Source organism: Musa acuminata, chromosome BXJ3-2 (genome assembly GCF_036884655.1).
Source record: "Musa acuminata AAA Group cultivar baxijiao chromosome BXJ3-2, Cavendish_Baxijiao_AAA, whole genome shotgun sequence".
NCBI lineage: Eukaryota > Viridiplantae > Streptophyta > Magnoliopsida > Zingiberales > Musaceae > Musa > Musa acuminata.
This window is the reverse complement of record NC_088350.1, coordinates 30,770,552-30,789,826: the sequence shown is the minus strand read 5'-3', so window position 1 is coordinate 30,789,826 and position 19,275 is coordinate 30,770,552. Positions and strand designations below refer to the sequence as shown.

Below are 19,275 nucleotides of genomic sequence, written 5' to 3'. Positions count from 1 at the left end.
CTCCCCTCCACTCCAAGGGGTGGTGTGAGTCCTTTTACTTTATCACACCCCCCTAAGCTTTGCCTTGCTCCTATTATCATCAAATCTGCCCTTCCCAAGGCAAGGAGGGTGGCCTCAGCATGGTCAGAATCTGACCCATATGGCCAGGACCAACACATGCAAAGGAGAGGAAGAAGACTTGAATGACCTTGTGTTAGGGTTTTGATTTGTGAAAATGGTGGTAGTTTGGTCATTTGGAACGGAGTTGTTTGGGGATTTGGGTTTTGGGATTAGGGATTTGGATAAGAGGTCTCATTGGCTATTCATGGTTATGTTCTTGGATGTAGCAATCCCAATCAATAGCATCGGTGGGCTTGCTTGGTTAAGCCCACTTCACAAAGCCCATCATAAGGGTCTGTTGTAGCCTAGATTTATGCCTCCACTATATATTTTTATACACATTAAGAGAAAAATAATAAGTAAACAGGATTTTCCTGGTCATGATATTTAATTAAATTTGTTTTTCTTCTGTCTGTTCCAGACATTTTAACATTCATTGACATTGTTTCTCCTATAAAAATCACTAACTGACATTATATAGTGGTTCTACCTATTTTTCCTATTATTGCAGCAATGACTTCCTACTTCCTTAGTTTTAGTCTTTCTTTTAGCTTGAGCAAATCACAAGGATATGTCGGATCAAAAAACTAAAACCCACTTGGACTTAATGATCAAAGCGTGCCGATATGGAGATTATCAGCATCCACTGCTTGGTTACCCTAAAGAACCCCAACACCAACAAATAGTACTAATGCTACTAGCCTAATGGGACAGCAATGTTAGGGCATCCCCTTTCACCTCAACCCTAATAGTGCCCTCCCCCATGGAGCAAGGGACAAATAAAGTGGCTTGGGTTCACGTGGAGGGGGACAATGATCATATTTGGTCCAAGTCAGATTTTTCCCAGACAAATCAGAAGATATTCGCATTACTTCCTGAATCATCCTTATCCAACCCTAAACACTGCACTCTCAACACTACCTTCCACCCAATAAAGATGCTTAGAGTGGCGTATATATATACACCACACAAATGAAAGATGAGTTGGTGTCTCCGGCATTTTAGTCTAAAGAGTTTTGGAAATCAGTAGTACCAGTAGTAGTAGAAGAGCAGCCGCAGGCACTTGTGTGAAGGTGAAGCAAGCTTCAGTTCTCTTCTACACCTCTCTCACATGGACTACAGTTCTGTTCCTCACCCTCAATCCAAGTGAGTAGATCTTGGATCTCTTCTTATCCAGACATTTGAGATTCTGTGTTTAGAACAATCATTCAGTTCTTCATTCCTGTAGCTCTACCGGCTTCAGCATCATCTTCCATTGAAGAACCTTGTGCATACTTGAAGTGAGGCACAACAGTCATTCAAGTAGTCTTGCCTGCTGCACCCTGACCACTCTTGTTCAAGTCCTGAAAACCACCTCCACTTCCAGTAATGCTATTTGGCCTTCTGTGAACGTGTTCTGAAGACTTTGCAACTATTGCTTCCATCGAAAGCATTCTGACTTCTTGCCTCATCCCACTTGGTTGTGGTCGAGAAACTGAGATATAGTCCTCCTGCTCCCTTGTATGCATTGCTTCCATTCCCACCATTCTTCAGTGAACTCGAGCAGGCACTTCAGATAAGCTGCAAATGGTGTCCATTGCTGAACTTTAGACCTCCATCACTGTCAGAGAAGAGGTTGAGACAAGCACAAAAGAGCTGAAGGAACACAATCCAGATGAGGAAGGTCAATACCATTTCCATTACCTCACTCTTCTTCTCATTCTTGTCAATGGCCATTCTCAGTTCCATTAGCCCCATAACCTCTCTTTCCCCTGATGGCAAGGCTCTCCTGTCCTTGTTAGCTACAACCTCCACCAGCTCCTCCCCTGGTCTCCTGCTCTCATGGGATCCCTCTCACCCCACCCCCTGCTCTTGGCAAGGGGTCACCTGCTCCCCTCAGGGCAGGGTCATCTCTCTCTCCCTCCCAAACACCTTCCTCAACCTCACCTCCATTCCACCTGAGCTCTCCTCCCTTACCTCCCTCCAACTCCTCAACCTCTCCTCGGCCAACATTTCCGGCAGCATCCCCCCGTCGCTCGGCGCCCTTGCCTCACTCCGCCTTCTCGATCTCTCCTCCAATTCCTTATCAGGCCCTATACCGCCGCAGCTTGGAGCAATGTCCTCTCTCCAGTTCCTGCTCCTTAACTCGAACCGCCTGTCTGGCCTTATTCCTGCAACTCTTGCCAACCTCACCTCTCTCCAGGTCCTCTGCCTCCAAGACAACCTCCTTAATGGCTCCATCCCCTCCCAGCTTGGTTCTTTGTTTTCTCTCCAACAGTTCCGCATCGGAGGCAATCCCTACCTCACCGGCCAGCTCCCTCCACAACTCGGCCTGATGACCAACCTCACCACCTTCGGTGCCGCCGCCACTGGCCTCTCCGGCACAATCCCATCGGAGTTTGGCAACTTGGTGAATCTCCAGACACTGGCTCTCTACGACACCGACATCTCTGGTTCAGTGCCGCCTGAGTTAGGCTCATGCTCGGAGTTGAGAAACCTTTACTTGCATATGAACAAGATCACCGGTTTGATCCCACCAGAATTGGGCAGGCTGCAGAAGCTCACAAGCCTGCTCTTGTGGGGGAACCTACTCACAGGAACGGTCCCGGGTGAGCTTGCCAACTGCTCGGCATTGGTGGTTCTTGACCTCTCTGCTAACAAGCTCTCCGGGGAGATCCCCCGCGAGCTAGGGAGGTTGGCAGTCTTGGAACAACTCCGTCTTTCTGATAACATGCTCACAGGCCCCATCCCAGAGGAAATGAGCAACTGCAGCAGCTTGACTACACTTCAGCTTGATAAAAATGCATTGTCTGGGTCTCTTCCTTGGCAGATTGGGGATTTGAAGTCCCTACAGAGTCTCTTCTTGTGGGGCAACTCGTTGACAGGAGCCATTCCACAATCCTTCGGCAACTGTACAGAGCTCTATGCACTCGACCTGTCGAAGAATAGGCTGACAGGGGCTATCCCAGAGGAGATTTTTGGCCTGAACAAGCTCAGCAAGCTGCTTCTGCTGGGGAATTCTTTGACAGGAAGGTTGCCACCAAGTGTTGCAAACTGTCAATCTTTAGTTAGATTGAGACTCGGAGAGAACCAGCTTTCTGGTGAAATCCCAAAGGAGATCGGTAAGCTGCAAAATCTTGTGTTTCTGGATCTTTATACTAATCATTTCTCTGGGAAATTACCTTCCGAGATTGCGAACATCACGGTCTTGGAGCTTCTGGACGTCCACAATAATCACATCACCGGAGAAATCCCTCCTCAATTAGGAGAGTTGATGAACTTAGAACAGCTCGACCTTAGTGAGAACAGCTTCACTGGAGAAATTCCTGCAAGTTTCGGTAATTTCAGCTACTTGAATAAGCTCATCCTGAACAATAATCTGCTAACTGGGTTATTACCAACATCTATAAAGAACCTGCAAAAGCTGACCTTGCTCGATATAAGTGGTAATAGCCTCTCAGGTCCTATTCCTCCTGAGATTGGTTCCTTGACAAGCCTGACGATCAGTTTGGACTTGAGCTCCAACAAGTTGGTCGGAGAACTTCCACAGGAGATGTCTGGTCTGACGCAGTTAGAATCATTGGATCTTTCGAGCAACATGCTCAGTGGAGGGATCGAAGTCTTGGGCCTGCTCACAAGTCTCACTTCTCTCAACATCTCAGTCAATAATTTCTCCGGACCAATTCCTGTCACTCCATTCTTTCGAACTCTATCCTCCAACTCCTACTTTCAGAACCCGGATCTCTGTCAGTCTTTTGATGGCTACACATGTTCATCCGACCTTATACGTAGAACCGCTATTCGATCGATCAAAACTGTGGCTTTGGTTTGTGTCATTTTAGGCTCTGTCACTCTCTTGTTTGTGGCATTATGGATTCTTGTCAACAGGAACAGAAAGCTTGCAGCAGAAAAAGCACTGACCATATCATCCTCCATATCCGATGAGTTCTCATACCCATGGACCTTCGTCCCATTCCAGAAGCTAAACTTTACAGTAGATAACATTCTTCAGTGCCTGAAGGATGAGAATGTAATTGGAAAAGGTTGCTCTGGGATCGTCTACAAGGCTGAGATGCCCAATGGGGAGCTCATTGCCGTGAAGAAGCTTTGGAAAACAAAGAAGGAAGAGGAACTGATCGACACATTTGAGTCCGAGATTCAGATTCTTGGGCATATCAGGCATCGCAACATTGTGAAGCTACTGGGTTATTGTTCCAATAAGTGTGTCAAGCTCCTTCTCTACAATTATATCTCGAATGGAAATCTGCAACAGCTTTTGCAAGAGAATAGGAATTTGGATTGGGAGACACGGTATAGGATTGCACTTGGATCGGCACAAGGTTTAGCATATCTCCACCATGACTGCATCCCAGCCATCCTTCACAGGGATGTCAAGTGTAACAATATACTGTTGGATTCAAAATTTGAAGCATATTTGGCTGATTTTGGTTTGGCAAAGCTGATGAGTTCACCGAACTTCCACCATGCCATGTCCAGGATAGCAGGTTCATATGGATACATAGCTCCAGGTAAAGCTCTCATCGATAAGATGCCAGTTCTTTGAAATTTTGCTTCAGTATGTTTTCCAATTAAGATGTTCCCATTAATGTTGTTTATGGTGAGTTTTCGTTCTTTGCATAAATGAGAACATCTTAAGTCAATTGTCATGTTGTTCTTACTGCTATTGAGTTCAAATTCTCTAGTGTTGATCTTACAAGTTTCAAGACTAAGAGAGTTTCATTATCCTTAATACTCAAAAAAGTTATTATTTACCCATAGCTCTGACATAACTTTAACGAGGCTTCTGTTGACAAATCCTTCTGAACACTATCTATACTTGCTACTACTCATACTTCCTGTCTTAAATCAAGTCCTAGAGGTAGATATATTGATGATTTGCCGATCATTGTGACAGAGTATGGCTACACAACAAATATAACAGAGAAGAGCGATGTATACAGCTTCGGTGTGGTCCTCCTAGAGATTCTAAGCGGGCGAAGCGCCATCGAGCCAATGGTTGGTGACGGTCTTCACATAGTGGAATGGGTGAAGAAGAAAATGGCAAGCTTTGAACCCGCAATCAATATTTTGGACCCAAAGCTACAAGGAATGCCCAACCAGATGATCCAGGAGATGCTACAGACACTGGGAATAGCCATGTTCTGCGTGAACTCATCCCCATTGGAGCGTCCAACCATGAAAGAGGTGGTAGCATTCCTGATGGAAGTGAAGAGCCCACCAGAAGAATGGGGAAAGACTGCACAACAGCCTCTTATAAAGCCTGTGAATCATGGATGACGAATGTACTTCTTTCCATATTCTCCTCTGATTTTTATTTTGTTCCCCCACTCTTTTCATTTATCTTCTGAGAGAAAGCTTAATGATTTCTTCATGTTCACCAAAAATTGGCAGGTTCTATTGTCTGATGTTAGCTTGGCATTGTTGTACAGTTTGCACTGGAACTTAATTTAGTCCTTACAGATATCACAGTTCCTACGGATTTTTCAGTCTTTCTCTTGCTAAGCCACCAAAAGTTGCCTAGGAGTTCCTAAAGACAAGTGAGAGTTGTCCGTTCGATGATGTTTGAGTTGGAGAAATGTCCTGAGAAGAAATCTAGTTCTACATGAATCAAAAGCTTTGCCTCCTCAGCTTTCATGTGCCACAAAAGTGTGTCTTTTGATCTCATTACCACAAAAGAAAACATCAAATCATCCACAAATAATCGACAGAGTATTGATCAGATCATGTCTTGGATACTCGAGAAGTTTGAATGGGGACTGAAATCTATGGCCTGACAAAATGGACTATCTAACCAGCATACAGAATGAATACACTATTAGACAGCAACAGGCAAGCAGATCTGACTGTAGACGACACAAAAGCCTTCTCCATAAGGTCAAACTGTATGCTTCCACCCCAAGGAAACCAGTGGGAGAACCAAAGAGTTGAAATAAGACAAGCGAACCTGGTCCTCCTATATGAGGTCCTTATGCGTCGGAAAAGAGAGGAAGGGTAAGGCCATGCCCTTTGGTTGGTTGATATGTTTCCTTGGCACCTTCCACGGCGCTTTTCACGGACATGGCGAACACTTGGGGATGTCTGCTGACATCGAGACAGCAAGTTTCGCGTTGCCGCCAAGATGTTCCAACCTGCATGTGCACGATGGAAATTGATAGGAATGGACAAAAGAATCACATGCGTTGCCAAGTTTGGAGGTACTCATGGCCGCATGTCGACATGAAACTGTTTGATCTAACCGAGTTACCTTGCTATTCTAGCATGTCAATCGTATCATCTACACTAAGGTTAAGCTTGCAACGTAATGTTGATCGCTCCTATATGGGTTTTGATCTGTTTCTTTACAGCAACAACGAGAAGAAGCTTATGCGCGGGAAGTGTTCGACGTTTCGTCCGAAACAAGAGCGCAGTTTCTCCAAACAATGAAGCAAAGATCAAGCTTTAAAGCACAGAAAACAAAAAGTTTCGAGTCGAATCGTAGAATCACAACGTGGAGGAGACCTACCTCGAGAAGTGACCATCCAATCGATGGAGTTCAGCCTCGTAGATCGCTTCACAGACGGCCCAAACCTCGCAGATCGCTCCCTCGGAGAAACAGATCTCCTCCTCCCACTCTTAGCCATTTCGATCACCACCAAAACCTCGGTGAATTTGAGATAGACCTCATCCGCTATTTGGGCCTGATGGGCTGATCCATCCATTTTCTGAACAAAATATTTAAATTAAATTTAATAATAATATATTCATCGAGTCTCTATAAATTAATTTTAATCTTACTTATTTATGATATGAGACTAATCGAGATATTATATTCATAAAAATACTAATTAAAATAATAATAATAATAATAATAATAATAATACTGAAGAAAATAAAAGAACTTTAAACAAAATTAACAAGAATCAAATCAAGAAAAATTTGAAACAAAAAAGGAAAAGGGAAAAACAGATCATTAAATCATTCATAAGTTTGTAATTATTTATTTAATGGTGCAAGCGATCATTAAATCACCATCTCCTTTATTCTTTCTCAAATGCAGATCATAAAAAAGAAGGAAAAATACAAAAAAAAAAAAAAAGTAAAATAAGAAATGGTTTTTGAGTTGCACAGTATCTTCATCTTCTACATAGCTGCAAATTTTAGTCGATGGCCTGCTTCCAACAGCTCCGCATAAAGACGTGTCTTTCTGCTTGAATTTTCGCAAACTCCACCTTACGAACAGGTAGTGTGTTGCGTTCGCGCTCATGGCCTGCGCTTCCCGTGGCCAGCGGTGGTATCTTTTCATGGCGGCAGGTCATCGTTTGACTTCATGGCGGAAGATGATGATTCTCTTTCTCACAATATCTTCTTGTTTGACTTCGTTTCTAATCTTCATTATGAACTCATATCCCAAAACCAAGTTCGCTTTCGTGAACTTGTAGAGCACCAAATCATCTCAAAATAATTGGAGTCATACTTCGATCCAAATGCAAAACCTCAATGGTGACTAAATAAGTAGAATTTCGATAATGATTACAAAGAATTGACAGGGGAAATATGTTTGATCGCTGAAACTTACAATGTAATTACCGCTGGTGTTGTTCAACCCCATTCTGCCTCATCATCATCTGAGGAGAAATCTGAGGGTTTGTGAACCACAGAACACATGACCATCTTGGAGTATGTATGTAGATGCTCAAGCATTACAATCCACTCCCTCGTATCTGCTACATACACTTAATATCTAGGATTAGTAATATATCAACCAATCTAACTCAAATTTATCTTATTCATTTTCTTTGTAGTTTAATCCTAATCGAAATATTTTCGTTATTGAGCTGCCTTTTTTTCCATAATTTTTTTCGTATACTGTATGTTATATCGAGATCATGTGTACTATAAGCTAACAACAAGACTCCAAACATTAAAGATTTGAAGTATGGATTTTAGTAAAGCCTATATTTCATTTAAACATTTGATCACAATCTGTACCCAATCAACTATAGTGGCTTTCATGAGTTGTGCATGCAAATCTACAAAGATCTTTTTCACTGCCTGGTTGAAAGTTTCTTTTTTCTTTCAAACAACAGAAGAACCACAGTAGTATCAACAATGTAACAGATATAACAAAGTGAATCACAAGAACTAGACTTGGATGCTTAGGCTTTCGCTGCTGGCCCAGCCATCCTGGATTTGCGCCGAGTATTGTAGATTCCAGAGGACATCATCAATCGAAGGGCGCTCGTTTGGATCTCCTGATACACAGTTGAGGGATATCTCAACTGCCGTTCTTAAGGAGTCGACAGCAAAGGTGCCTCGAATGGTCGGGTCAGCAATGCCTCTCAGGTCTGGAGGGCTATCTGTTAAGCTCTTCTGCAGCTGAAGCGAACAATGAACGATTTGAATTCCACTAATCATATGTTGAAGCTTCATGAGTAATTAACTTTGACAAGGAGTAGGAACTTTTTCTGTGTGTAATATGTGCCAATTCAGAAGATTGACAATTTTAACTTCTATATTAGCAATTATGCAAGTTTTTCCTTCCCGTTGCTCAGAGTCAGAACAGGTAAAATAGGGCAATTATGAAGTGCTAATTGATATGGGAAGAACTAGTTTTCACAAAATAGTGTGATCAAAAGTAAAAAGTGATTGCCGATGCCAAATTCAGTGGACCGAGTGAAGTCCATGTACCTGAGATCTAAGAAAATCCACCCCGCTTTTGGATCCAGCAGGTTTTCCTGTGATAATTTCCAAAAGAATGAGCCCGAGCTGGTAGATGTCGTCTTTTTCACCATGCTCCAGACCATAGATGCTGCAAGCTCAAGAAAAACAACTTGGTTTCAGCAAGGATGAATTCCCATTTGTTTTGTATTTTGTGTTATATTTGCATCCAAATTCTCCAAAAAAATAACAATCTCAAGGTGTGTCGGCTTTGTAAATTGTATCTCATATATGTCAAATCTAGGACCACATCATCCATAATGGGATTCTTCCAATTTTATTGATTACATTGTCCCCTTCAAAAGACAAGATAATGACAAGTTACCTGCCAGGATCTCTATCCTCCACTGCAATGAAGGGACTCTCATAACCACCAATCTGAAAGATACAAAAAAGAGAGTCAAAGCTCAAATTAGGTCTACCTCAGCCATCATAATTTTACTTGCCCTACCTTGTTGTTTTTGTTCTTTGGCAGCACAGGAAGGTTGTAATTGCTTATTTTTGCTGTGAGAGTTTTATCCAGCAATACATTCTCTATGTTGAGATCATTTCCGACAATACCAGGGACTGTCACAGAATGCAAGAATTGGATTCCCCGTGCAACCCCAGTAACAGCTGCTAATCTTTGTGGCCACTTCAGCATCTCACGCTTCCTCCACTCTGCACAAGCGAGAACCAATATGAACTACTCGAATGATAGCATATAAGAAGCAGTATAATTCTTGCTATTCTCATTACCGGTAAGATGACTCCTCAGAGTTCCATTAGTGATGTATTCAGAAACAAGAAATACGATGGTAGTAATGTTGACACCATCCTGGCTGCTATCAATGCAATGGCCAAGAATGCTGGCCAGATGATGGTGTCTGAACTTTGAGATGAGATCCAGATACTGAGGCAGGTTTTGAGGCGAAAACCTTGGATTCAATTTCAATCGTCTCACTGTAACCATGGAGCCATCCTGGAGCCAGCCTTTGTAAAACTGAACAGTAGCAACACAATCACAAGTCAGCAAGCCCAAAAGAAAATTCTGTACTTCAACAGAGCTTTTATTTCTCTACACTAAATGACAAGGCAACAACAAACATTCAGAAGTTCTTTAAATGAACTGCAGAAGACACAAGTCATCCTTATAGCTTTTTAATTTATAAACTAATACATGTAATTTTCTTTGCCAAAATATCTTAATATATGGCACACACATGTTCTTGGTCTTGTTTAGTTAATGATTTAAGAACTTGCAGCCTTTATGTCTTAAAACTCACCTGCCGTTATAATGAACTAGTATGTGGTAGAATAAGGATGGTCAAAATCCAAATATATTATTATGCTTATGGGATCTTCCAATTTCTACAGATCAATAACTTGGATGACAGGAAAAATTCAAAGTAAAAAAAGGCAACTAAAACAGTGTTTTTTTTTTTTTTATCCCAGTTAAACATGCTCTGAATTCAACATCAGTGCAAGACATGGAAGGAAAAAAGTAGTAACTTATCAGTAGAAGAGATAAAGAGATCATCTTTAATCTACTACTACTTTGTACCTGTCCCCGTGCGCTGTCCTCAATCAAGTTTGATGGATTGAAGCTATTAGTCGCTTGCTGAAGCTCCTCCATACTGAAAACTCGATATGGTATTAGCCCAAGAGTTCCTATCCTCACTGCCTCAGACATATGCCCTTTACCAAGGATTCCCGTTTGATCCAGTAAATATGAGATCACATAACAGTAAAATTATAAGTAATCCAGAAGAAAAACTTTTGTGATGATAATATATAGTTTGTTTCTAGAATATATGTATTAGAAGTTTGACGATTAATTTCCTTACTTGCATCAGCTGGAGTTTTTGTGGTGTCTTGAGGCAAAGATTTTGCGGCCTCTGGTTTGTACAAGACAATTGCTTTGGACTCCACTGTTCTTGAACTCCTGAAGACAAGGAAGACGAGTAACCCCAGCAATGCTGCACCGACGACGACACCCCCGGCAATTCCCAATATTGCACCTACATTGCTCTTAGATCCACTGATCTTGTTCGCCGGAGGCAAGATCGCCGCGAATGCTGCGCCGTTGCAGTAAGCATTCGGATGCTGGAACCTCGTACCCCCTACATCCAAGCAGTTCCCTGAGCTCAACACCATTCTATTGGAAGAGTTCGATCGCATGCACGAAGGCAGGCCTCCCACCAACAGATTGTTTGTGACATCAACGAATCCGAGCACACTGCCGCATGAAACATTCGACGGAATTTGCCCGGTCAGCGTGTTGTCAGACAGATCCAGGTGGTGGATTGACGGCAGGGAAAACAGCAATGGCGGAATCCAACCGGAGAGTCGATTGGAAGACAAATCCAGCTTCTGAAGCTGATGAAAGGCCGTGAGATTTGCCGGGATCTTTCCGCGATACCTGTTGTTTCTGAGGACAAGACTAACGATGCCAGTACTCAGGGATGGGAACTCGGGGCCGAGGCGATTCCCACCGACATCCAGTTCGACGAGAGCAGCCAAGGGTTTGAGATCAGGAAGCGACCCATTGAACGAGTTCCCGCTCAAGACGAGATTTTGGAGGCTCGACATCGTCGAGATCTCCATCGGAATGGCTCCGGTGAAGTAGTTGGAGCTCAAGTTGAGAACTTTGAGCGAGGGGAAGCGGTCCACCTTCGCCGGGAGCGGCCCCCACAGGCCGAGGGCGACAAGCGAGAGGGTAGTCAGGCTGGGGAGCCGCGACAGGGTGGTGAAGAGGGAGTCAGAGGAGAAAGCAGGGGACAGGGCGTTGGGGGCGCCGGGCGAGGCAGGGCGGTCGCCGACGATGACGAGCTCGACGATGCGGCCGCCGGAGCAGGTGACGGTGAGGGAAGGGGAGGGCGGCAGGGAGCAGAAGTCGGTGGCGCGGGACCAGCCAGCGAGGGCCGGCGGGTTCTCGAGTAGGCGCTGCAGGCGGAGCAGCGTCTTGGACTGGGAATTGGGCAGCTGTTGGGCATCCGAGGCAAGGAAGAGGAAGAGTAGGGGGAGGAGGAGAAGCGCGGTGGAGGAGGTAAGCTTCGAAAGCGATAAAAATCCCATTTTTATGAGGATTTGGAACGCAAAAGCAGGTTTTTTATCGGCGCTTATTCTTCAGCGTCCGACGCAACGAGAGCTCTTCATGCACTATCCCCTTCTCCCTCGAGAAGAAAGAGAAAGAAGCGGAAAGCTTATCTTCTTGCACAGATGTGATCCGAAGTGAGCTCGAGCGAGGGAGTCAGAGAAACGAATTGCTGAGAGTTGATCGATCTCATGGTGGAATGGAATAAAGCGAAAGATCCCACAGTGCGGGTTGACGGCGGAGCAGAGGCGAGTGATGATTTGGGAGCGAGGACACAATGAGAAGTGGAAAGAGACGAAGAAGATCGATGACGGTGCGTAGGACTACGCGTTTGGGTGTTTGTGTCTACTTTACAGCTTGCTGCTGCCGTTGCATCATCTCGTCCGCGACTCACCACCGACTCCTCCAAGCAGAGCTGAAGCCATGGATTTTGTTCTCTAATTTTCTCTCTATGGAAGAATTATATGACAAAACCAAAAATATTAAAAGGCAAATTTTACGTACAATGATTCAGATAAATTGGCAAGTTTAATATGCATCGTCCCAAAGCAGCAATGTCCGAATATTGTATCTGCAACAAAAAATGTATCTATAAAAATCATCACTCACAACAATTAGTATTCTTAGAGTGGATAAAAGCAATTTGTCAAAGTTATTGCTTTAATCATTAGTATTCTTATTTATCTTTTATTTAACTTTACAGTTTATAATCATTTGAGCTAAACATAGCTCAAAATGTTAGTATAATAATAGCAGTCATTCATCACTAGTGGAAATTAGAAGAGTCAATTAAGAATTCAATGTTCCCCCATGGCAATATCTCTGAGAGATAGAGAGAGAGAGAGAGTCAAAGTTGAGTCTTGGAATAGTATTGACAACCTACTAAATATTTCCCACCCTGACCCAAGTGCTCCTCTTGTCCGTCAAAGAAAGGAATTGTGAGTTGTCTGTCAATGGAGAAGTCACTGTTATTACGTTTGCAGGTCTGAAGCATCCACCAGAGAGGCCCCGTACTATTATCATATGGCTTCCCTTTCTGGGTTGGGGATGGTTGACATTAAAGTATTCAGCACAAATTTTCATTCAACTGCTGCATTTCATCAGCAAAAGTTATTTCTCATTCTTGCAGTAAACAGCTCTTTTGTAGCTAAAGATTATTTGAATACATGCAGATTGTGTACTATCATACAAAAAAAAAAGGATAATAAGGATGCATTAATCATTGAAAGAGCTTGAAATCAGAATCTTTTACTCCACTGACTCTTTTTTCCTTGCCAATAGACTGTTCTAAAGTGTGGTACTCTTTAAGGCTTCCTCTCTCCATGATTCATTTGAGATGAGTAGATCCAGCTAGGGATTGTGAAAGTTAATGCTCTAAATCTTACTGGTGAAGAAACAGTGATTAAAATTAGAGATGCACAGCTCTTAAGTGAAGTAACCTGAAAGCAAGAATGACTCCAAACACCTCTCCATGCTTTACTTGGGATGAGCAGATCCAGCTATGATTTATTGAAGTCAATGCCCTAATGCTTACTTGTGAAGTGTTCATCATAAGCACTAAATATTCCATGAGATGAAGAAGTAATCTGAAAGCAAGTTTGGCACAAACTGGTCTACCTCCTTCCAGTAAAAATAATATACACTTTGTCTAATCTTAAGCCTGTCATACACCCACGAGAATGGAGACACCAGTTAAAGTTGCATTACCAAAGTAAAAGTGGAGGGAGAAGAAGTACATGGATAATTGGAGTGGGTGAGAGTGAATGGAGACATCAGAATGTGTGTTTTCTTGCTTCCCTGTGGTTTGTCTTAAGGTTGGGTTAGGTGGTGTGAGGCCACGGTGGTCCTCGGCATTACTGGGTGGATGTCAGTGAGTTGTAGTCCTACACCTGCGAGGGTGAACTGGCATGGGACATGAGGAGTAAATAATGGAAGTGCACACTGTTTCGGTACGACAAATAATGCACATAATAAATATGTGTGTCAGGATTATAATTCCCTCTGCTCGTGGCAGTGCACGACACAATACGTGTCCTCCACATGGATGCTCGTGGAAAAGTTATTCTCCCAGGGGGCTCCAATCAGAGCCACTTGCTCACCGCGAGTGTGTTCACGAATCAATCCACGATCCCCATGTTTCTGAGAATTCTCATTGCTTTGATGATTAATCGGCCGAGTTATTTTCGATATAAGCATATCATTTCGTCACAGTGAAATTATGTGAATTTATTTTATATTTGCTCATGTAAATTATATAAGCATATCAAATCATATCCAACTCAGAACAAACGCTTATTTTGACTTTTCTGCTGTCATCTCTACATCAGTGCAAATTAATGGCCAATGCTTGTCATATGCTCCATGCTTCATATATATATTAGGAATCTACATCATCACGCATCTAGATATGAGAAATGAGCAAATGCATTGTTGCAAATAAGATATTAAGACCTAGCTTGTTGATGTGATTTGATATAATGCAACACAATACATGTGTCATTATCTTCTCTGGTCTGAGATATAATTGCATAAAACAAATTCAATTTGAAAAAGTGTAGATTGGCTTATGATGTAAAATATCAACACCTGCACTGATTCTGATAAGAAAGATCAGATTAGAACAGGGAACTGTAAGGAACGATGATCTGAACTAGCATGGTCTCAGCATTCTGCAGGCATCTATCAGGCTAAACCAAATCAATGATTCAAATGCTTCTTGGAAAGTCTGAGATCAGGGAAAGAACAAAAGCCAAAAAGGCAAGGCAGATGAGACATCTTTATCCAGAAAACGAAAAGTTGGCAGCTGAAATTGGAAAGGAAGTAGTAGAATACACTACAATAAATTTGCAATTCACTTGACAAAACACTACAAGCAAGATTAACACACTTACAATTTCAGAAGACAAACTTCTCCTTTAATCCTTTTTGTAGAAAAAAGTCTCCAATAAAACTCACAAACCCATCAAGACAGCCATTTACAAACTAAAAAACCACAATACTCACATTCAGCGATAAAATTTGAATATGAAGTTGGTTTAATTCACTTGAATTTCTTCAGCACAGCTGGTTTCCTCAATTATGACATCCTGCAAACAAATGAATACTATAATTAGGGGGAGGAAAGAAGCAATTAAGAATAAAAATAAATGGACAAACAACATTCGCTAGAGGTTAAATCATATTTATATACCGTATTCTCCTTGTTTTCATGCAATGTCTCCCCCACAGGTGATGAGTTAGCGTTATTACCTAAACACCAAATAACGAAGTAATGAAAATTTTGCAGATTTTTGTAGGCAATATTCATATTCTAAATACCTACAATGCTATCCTTCCTTCTAAAATAATATGAACAAATAACTAAGAAATGGAGGAAAAAAAAGCAAAGTTACTATGGTAATATTAACAAATGCAGATTATATGGCGATCAACTAATCAATGAAAGAACACCATGAGTCGGGCTGTAAGGGAACACTTCGTTGTTAAATTCTTCTTACATGCAACTTGGATGTTAGTCTAGAAAACAACAAGTATAGAGCTCAATAACGTCTCATCATAATCCTTCTTAGGAGAATTTTTAATAAAAAGCTTAAGTTTTCAAATCATGGAATTGCATGAAATAGAAGAAAATTGAAGAAGATTATGTTGTTACCTGTTTCAGTAGGATTTTGTGAACTCTCAACTTCTGTATTTTCGTTGACAGGTTTTGTCCTGGGTTTCTGAGAATTCTTCCGAGTATTAATATTGTTAGTATCTTTCATAGGCACACAATTTACTGCGTCTTTGGAATACAAGCCTCGGTTTTTATATGTAGGTTGTCTCCTTTGAATAATGTCCTTATTGTTTGAGTTTGCAACAACAGCAAGATTTTCTGAGTTTAATGACTTGGGTTTCATACTTCGAGTTTTGCTTCTGTCCTTGTCCGACTTCTGAGTCACCTCCTCAGGTAACTTCGAGCAGCTCTCCGAAATATTTAACTTGTCCAAATCCTCAACTATATTGTAGTTCTGAAGCAAGTCTTTGACATACTCCTTTTGCTCAGTCAGAAGGTTATGCCTTTGTATGTATGATTTAAGCTCTTCTCGCACTCGACTGGAAGGCTGTAAAATTTGATCAACGACATGCACAAGTGTAAGCACATACATGATAAAGGCAATTGTAGATTCACTTAGTGTAGAACAAGGTCAAATTACAGTTGCATCTGTTAAAGGAAATAGACTATTTAAATAAGAAAAAGCACAATATACATATGAAAGCAGAAGCATGCAACAAGAAACAACTTCCTTGATGAAATAAGATAATCACAAGATTATGGTGAAAACAGCACAAGGATAATACTGAAGACTTACCTCACAACCTGATTCCAGTGCAAGCTTGAAAAAACCAAGTGAAATTGAATGCCATGAAGCTGACTCTGACAGCTTGATCTGTGTTAACCAGTAAGAAACAGATGATAGGACATTGAATTTCCGCTTGGTCATGGACTTTGATATATCTGACCGTGGAGTATCACTCTTCCCCTGAATATTTGATATTCTTGCTCTAGCCTCTGAGATCGGAGTCATGCTTTTGATAGTAGGGGGATGAGCAGGTTTGGTTGGAATCGAGAGCCTTCGTGAAGGTTTTGCAGATTTGTCCTTTCCTGATAAGTCGAGAACATTTACACTCCTGCTTACTGCAGGAGATGACCTTCCTCTATAAAATAAATTGCTGTTATGAGTCTTAAGTTGTTACAAAGAAGATGGCTAGCAACATAACATTTCTTCTCTTAAATATAAGAACCGAACATGTTATCTCCTTGAAGAAGTCCCACTCAAAATCGTCAGCTGATGGAGTCATTAAGTAGTATGGATGGTAAAAGAGAACCGTTTGCAGTCTGAACTCATATGACAGTTCTACTTAAAACCTTGAAATGATTCATATAGAATATACAAGTGTCAATGGAATTCTCATCGTCATTACAAAATATAGGTAATTTAATCCCATGTAAATTTGTGTTCAAAGTGCATGAAATGGTTCAGTAAATGAAATGATTAATGACAGCTAAAAAACAAGAGAAGATTGAACGCTATGCGAAAAAGTATAGTCACCTAGTTTCATACTTCCTAAAGAGCATGAATGTATACATGGTTTCTCCTGGGTACAGAGAAGAGCAAGGATCTCGTCATTGCAAGATGTAGGAAGCTTCTATGTCCGTAGCCTTTTCCTGTAAAGAACTAGGCTATATTCATAACTATTTAAAAAGCCTTCAATATACCAATCGAGACAGTTCCTTCTAACTTTCCAAATTACTACATATCTTGGTAGCTCTAGATCAGACATATAAGAGGTCCTCCCACCATCCAATGATTAAAGAGAGAAGTTTTGCTACAACATCTAATATCAACTAGCCCCAGCTATCCAACTCACTTTTCACTACTTTCTATTATTACCATAGAGGAACTGACGTCTGTAATTTGTCTTAAAAAAAAAAAGCCTCGTCTTGAGAACGTAATTGCCTTCATTACAGGCATAAGACGTTAAATCTTTGATTTAGGATAGACAAAACTGATGTGTGATAGCACTCTATTCTGTACCAGCAAGCCATTGTCCAAGACAAAACAACCCCTTTGCAAAAGAATCACTCTGGTTTTCCATGCACCAGCCCAAAATATCCAAATTCAGTATAGATACTTATTAGTTGTACATAATTTAGATTATAACACAAAAAAGCGTAATTATGGCAATAAAAATTTCGTAACAAGCAATCTACGAGAGCAATGCTAATGACAACGGTAACTAGGAGGTGACAAGAAAATTTGAATTGGAAATGCCAACCCAGCATAAAATAAACATATCAAGATCAACAACAATGGAACTTATACGTATTGCAATTGCCCAAGCAGAAATTTGCAGGCAGAACCATGAGGATCAAGTCCTAAACTGTCTGTAGCCCACTACTATGTTCAAAACTGAAGCCTGAGAGAGCAGATCGCTGCTGAATTAAAGTCAAACATCATCTGATATAGAGTATATTGAGATCAAACATCATCTTGTCTATTAATCCGGTCTGTGAGTCATATCAATCTTGTGGTAGATACTTTTCCTTTACCGTGCCTAAAGGTTAAACCCATATGAATTCATGTTGATCAAAAAATTGAAGCTAATCACCACCAAATCTTTGCTGTTATGAGCACTAATCATATTCAATTCTAAGCAAAGAATTAAATTCCAAAAGCGCAATAAGCATCAGGGGGGAAAACCTCTTTGGAGCCGATGAGACAGTAGGTTCGGGGACCGACGGCTTCCCGTCCTTGGACCTTGCGGCGGATCGCAGCGCGTATCGCAACTTCGATGATCCCATGACCGCGGGGGCTTAATTACAAACCCAGAAAATTCATCAAAAAGTCCGGAATAGAAAAGGGAAGACGAGATCAAGAGAAAGAAATCATCGAAGGTGGATCGGAGAGTTACCCGGGCGGGCGGATTGATCGCCGACGGCTTGCATGCTTCTTCCCTTGCGGCGTGTGGAGTTACGGATGCGTGGATTGCGATTGTAGGACGAATAGAGTGACCGAGATGCTAATTGGGGGCCGTTATATAGAGGAAAGCGGAAGTGGTGCTGGGGCCCAAGCTTTTGGATTCGAACTCGGGTTTTGAGCGGGAATGGGCTACGGCTTGGGGGATTCAAAATAGGAACGAAAAAGAAGAGTGCTTCACGACACTTCTCTGTCGTAACCCAAACCGACACCCTCGTCAGGAAACGAATCAAAGAGGGTGATCGACGGTCATGATTGTTTGGGTGAGAATAGGAGCAGGCGTGCGGGATGTAAGAAAAGCATCCCTCTTCCGCCACGTGGTTTTTAACGGTCGGGAGCGGACGGGGGCCACTCTCCCGCGCCACTAATCCTCGTGGTAAAGTGACGCGACGGACGGCTACCCGACGCGGAAGTGGGGCCCGGTTAAGTCTCTCTGAAGTCTAGGCGGAGGTAGATGCGCTGTGACTTCTTTGTCGTATGCAATTAAGTACTATACTTGAAGGCAGTCGAGTGCAAGTGCTTAGTAGCTACTATTTGCAGTATTTGTTCTTGCTCGTAACTGCATGTTTTGAACTCAGTGGCTGAGAAGGATATTGTTATACAATATAATAATGTCAGCAGGACTCCTAAGAAAATTATTGTGCCAGCCTTCATAGTATATTAAGAAGTGGGTTGATGATATCATAAGCCAAGTTGACTAATATCTGAATTGTAGCTCATGAACAAGTAATATTTCTCAGCATCTAGTTTGTTTTGACATTATTCTTGACCATAATTTCCTCCCATGTGGATCATAGAAGTCCTATAAACAGTATGGTGCAAATACCATAGATTGTAATTTTTTTATTTTTTATTTGGGTGATATGATGAGCTTTAAAGGAAACA

The 19,275-nt window shown here is 41.8% G+C and overlaps 3 protein-coding genes across 3 annotated transcripts; 1 reads left to right on the top strand and 2 right to left on the bottom strand.

Annotated features, from left to right (window-relative positions):
• The first annotated feature begins 1,753 nt into the window (after positions 1-1,753).
• Positions 1,754-5,585, top strand: LOC103975430 (LRR receptor-like serine/threonine-protein kinase RGI5). Its single transcript, XM_009390395.3, has 2 exons — positions 1,754-4,607; positions 4,994-5,585. Exons 1-2 carry the CDS (start codon positions 1,754-1,756, stop codon positions 5,374-5,376), a joined length of 3,237 nt encoding a protein of 1,078 aa, XP_009388670.2. The 3' UTR covers positions 5,377-5,585.
• A 2,546-nt stretch (positions 5,586-8,131) lies between these two features.
• On the bottom strand, positions 8,132-12,292 carry LOC135631952 (probable LRR receptor-like serine/threonine-protein kinase At1g14390). Its single transcript, XM_065140123.1, has 7 exons — positions 10,623-12,292; positions 10,340-10,473; positions 9,535-9,778; positions 9,248-9,456; positions 9,122-9,174; positions 8,767-8,887; positions 8,132-8,454 (listed from the first exon to the last, which is right to left on the bottom strand). Exons 1-7 carry the CDS (start codon positions 11,851-11,853, stop codon positions 8,221-8,223), a joined length of 2,226 nt encoding a protein of 741 aa, XP_064996195.1. The 5' UTR covers positions 11,854-12,292; the 3' UTR covers positions 8,132-8,220.
• A 2,401-nt stretch (positions 12,293-14,693) lies between these two features.
• Positions 14,694-18,418, bottom strand: LOC103975432 (uncharacterized). The gene is made up of 6 exons (XM_009390397.3): positions 18,326-18,418; positions 18,115-18,226; positions 16,222-16,567; positions 15,525-15,972; positions 15,063-15,121; positions 14,694-14,958 (listed from the first exon to the last, which is right to left on the bottom strand). Exons 1-6 carry the CDS (start codon positions 18,357-18,359, stop codon positions 14,908-14,910), a joined length of 1,050 nt encoding a protein of 349 aa, XP_009388672.2. The 5' UTR covers positions 18,360-18,418; the 3' UTR covers positions 14,694-14,907.
• Positions 18,419-19,275: the final 857 nt, after the last annotated feature.

Coding starts and splice junctions, on each gene's coding strand:
- LOC103975430 (XM_009390395.3), top strand. CDS start 1,754: ATGAGGAAGGTCAATACCATTTCCATTACCTCACTCTTCTTCTCATTC. Junction 4,608..4,993: donor ATATGGATACATAGCTCCAG/GTAAAGCTCTCA, acceptor TCATTGTGACAG/AGTATGGCTACACAACAAAT.
- LOC135631952 (XM_065140123.1), bottom strand. CDS start 11,853: ATGGGATTTTTATCGCTTTCGAAGCTTACCTCCTCCACCGCGCTTCTC. Junction 10,474..10,622: donor AAAAACTCCAGCTGATGCAA/GTAAGGAAATTA, acceptor TCCTTGGTAAAG/GGCATATGTCTGAGGCAGTG. Junction 9,779..10,339: donor AGGACAGCGCACGGGGACAG/GTACAAAGTAGT, acceptor GCTACTGTTCAG/TTTTACAAAGGCTGGCTCCA.
- LOC103975432 (XM_009390397.3), bottom strand. CDS start 18,359: ATGCAAGCCGTCGGCGATCAATCCGCCCGCCCGG. Junction 18,227..18,325: donor CGATCAATCCGCCCGCCCGG/GTAACTCTCCGA, acceptor TTTGTAATTAAG/CCCCCGCGGTCATGGGATCA. Junction 15,973..16,221: donor CACTGGAATCAGGTTGTGAG/GTAAGTCTTCAG, acceptor CAAATTTTACAG/CCTTCCAGTCGAGTGCGAGA.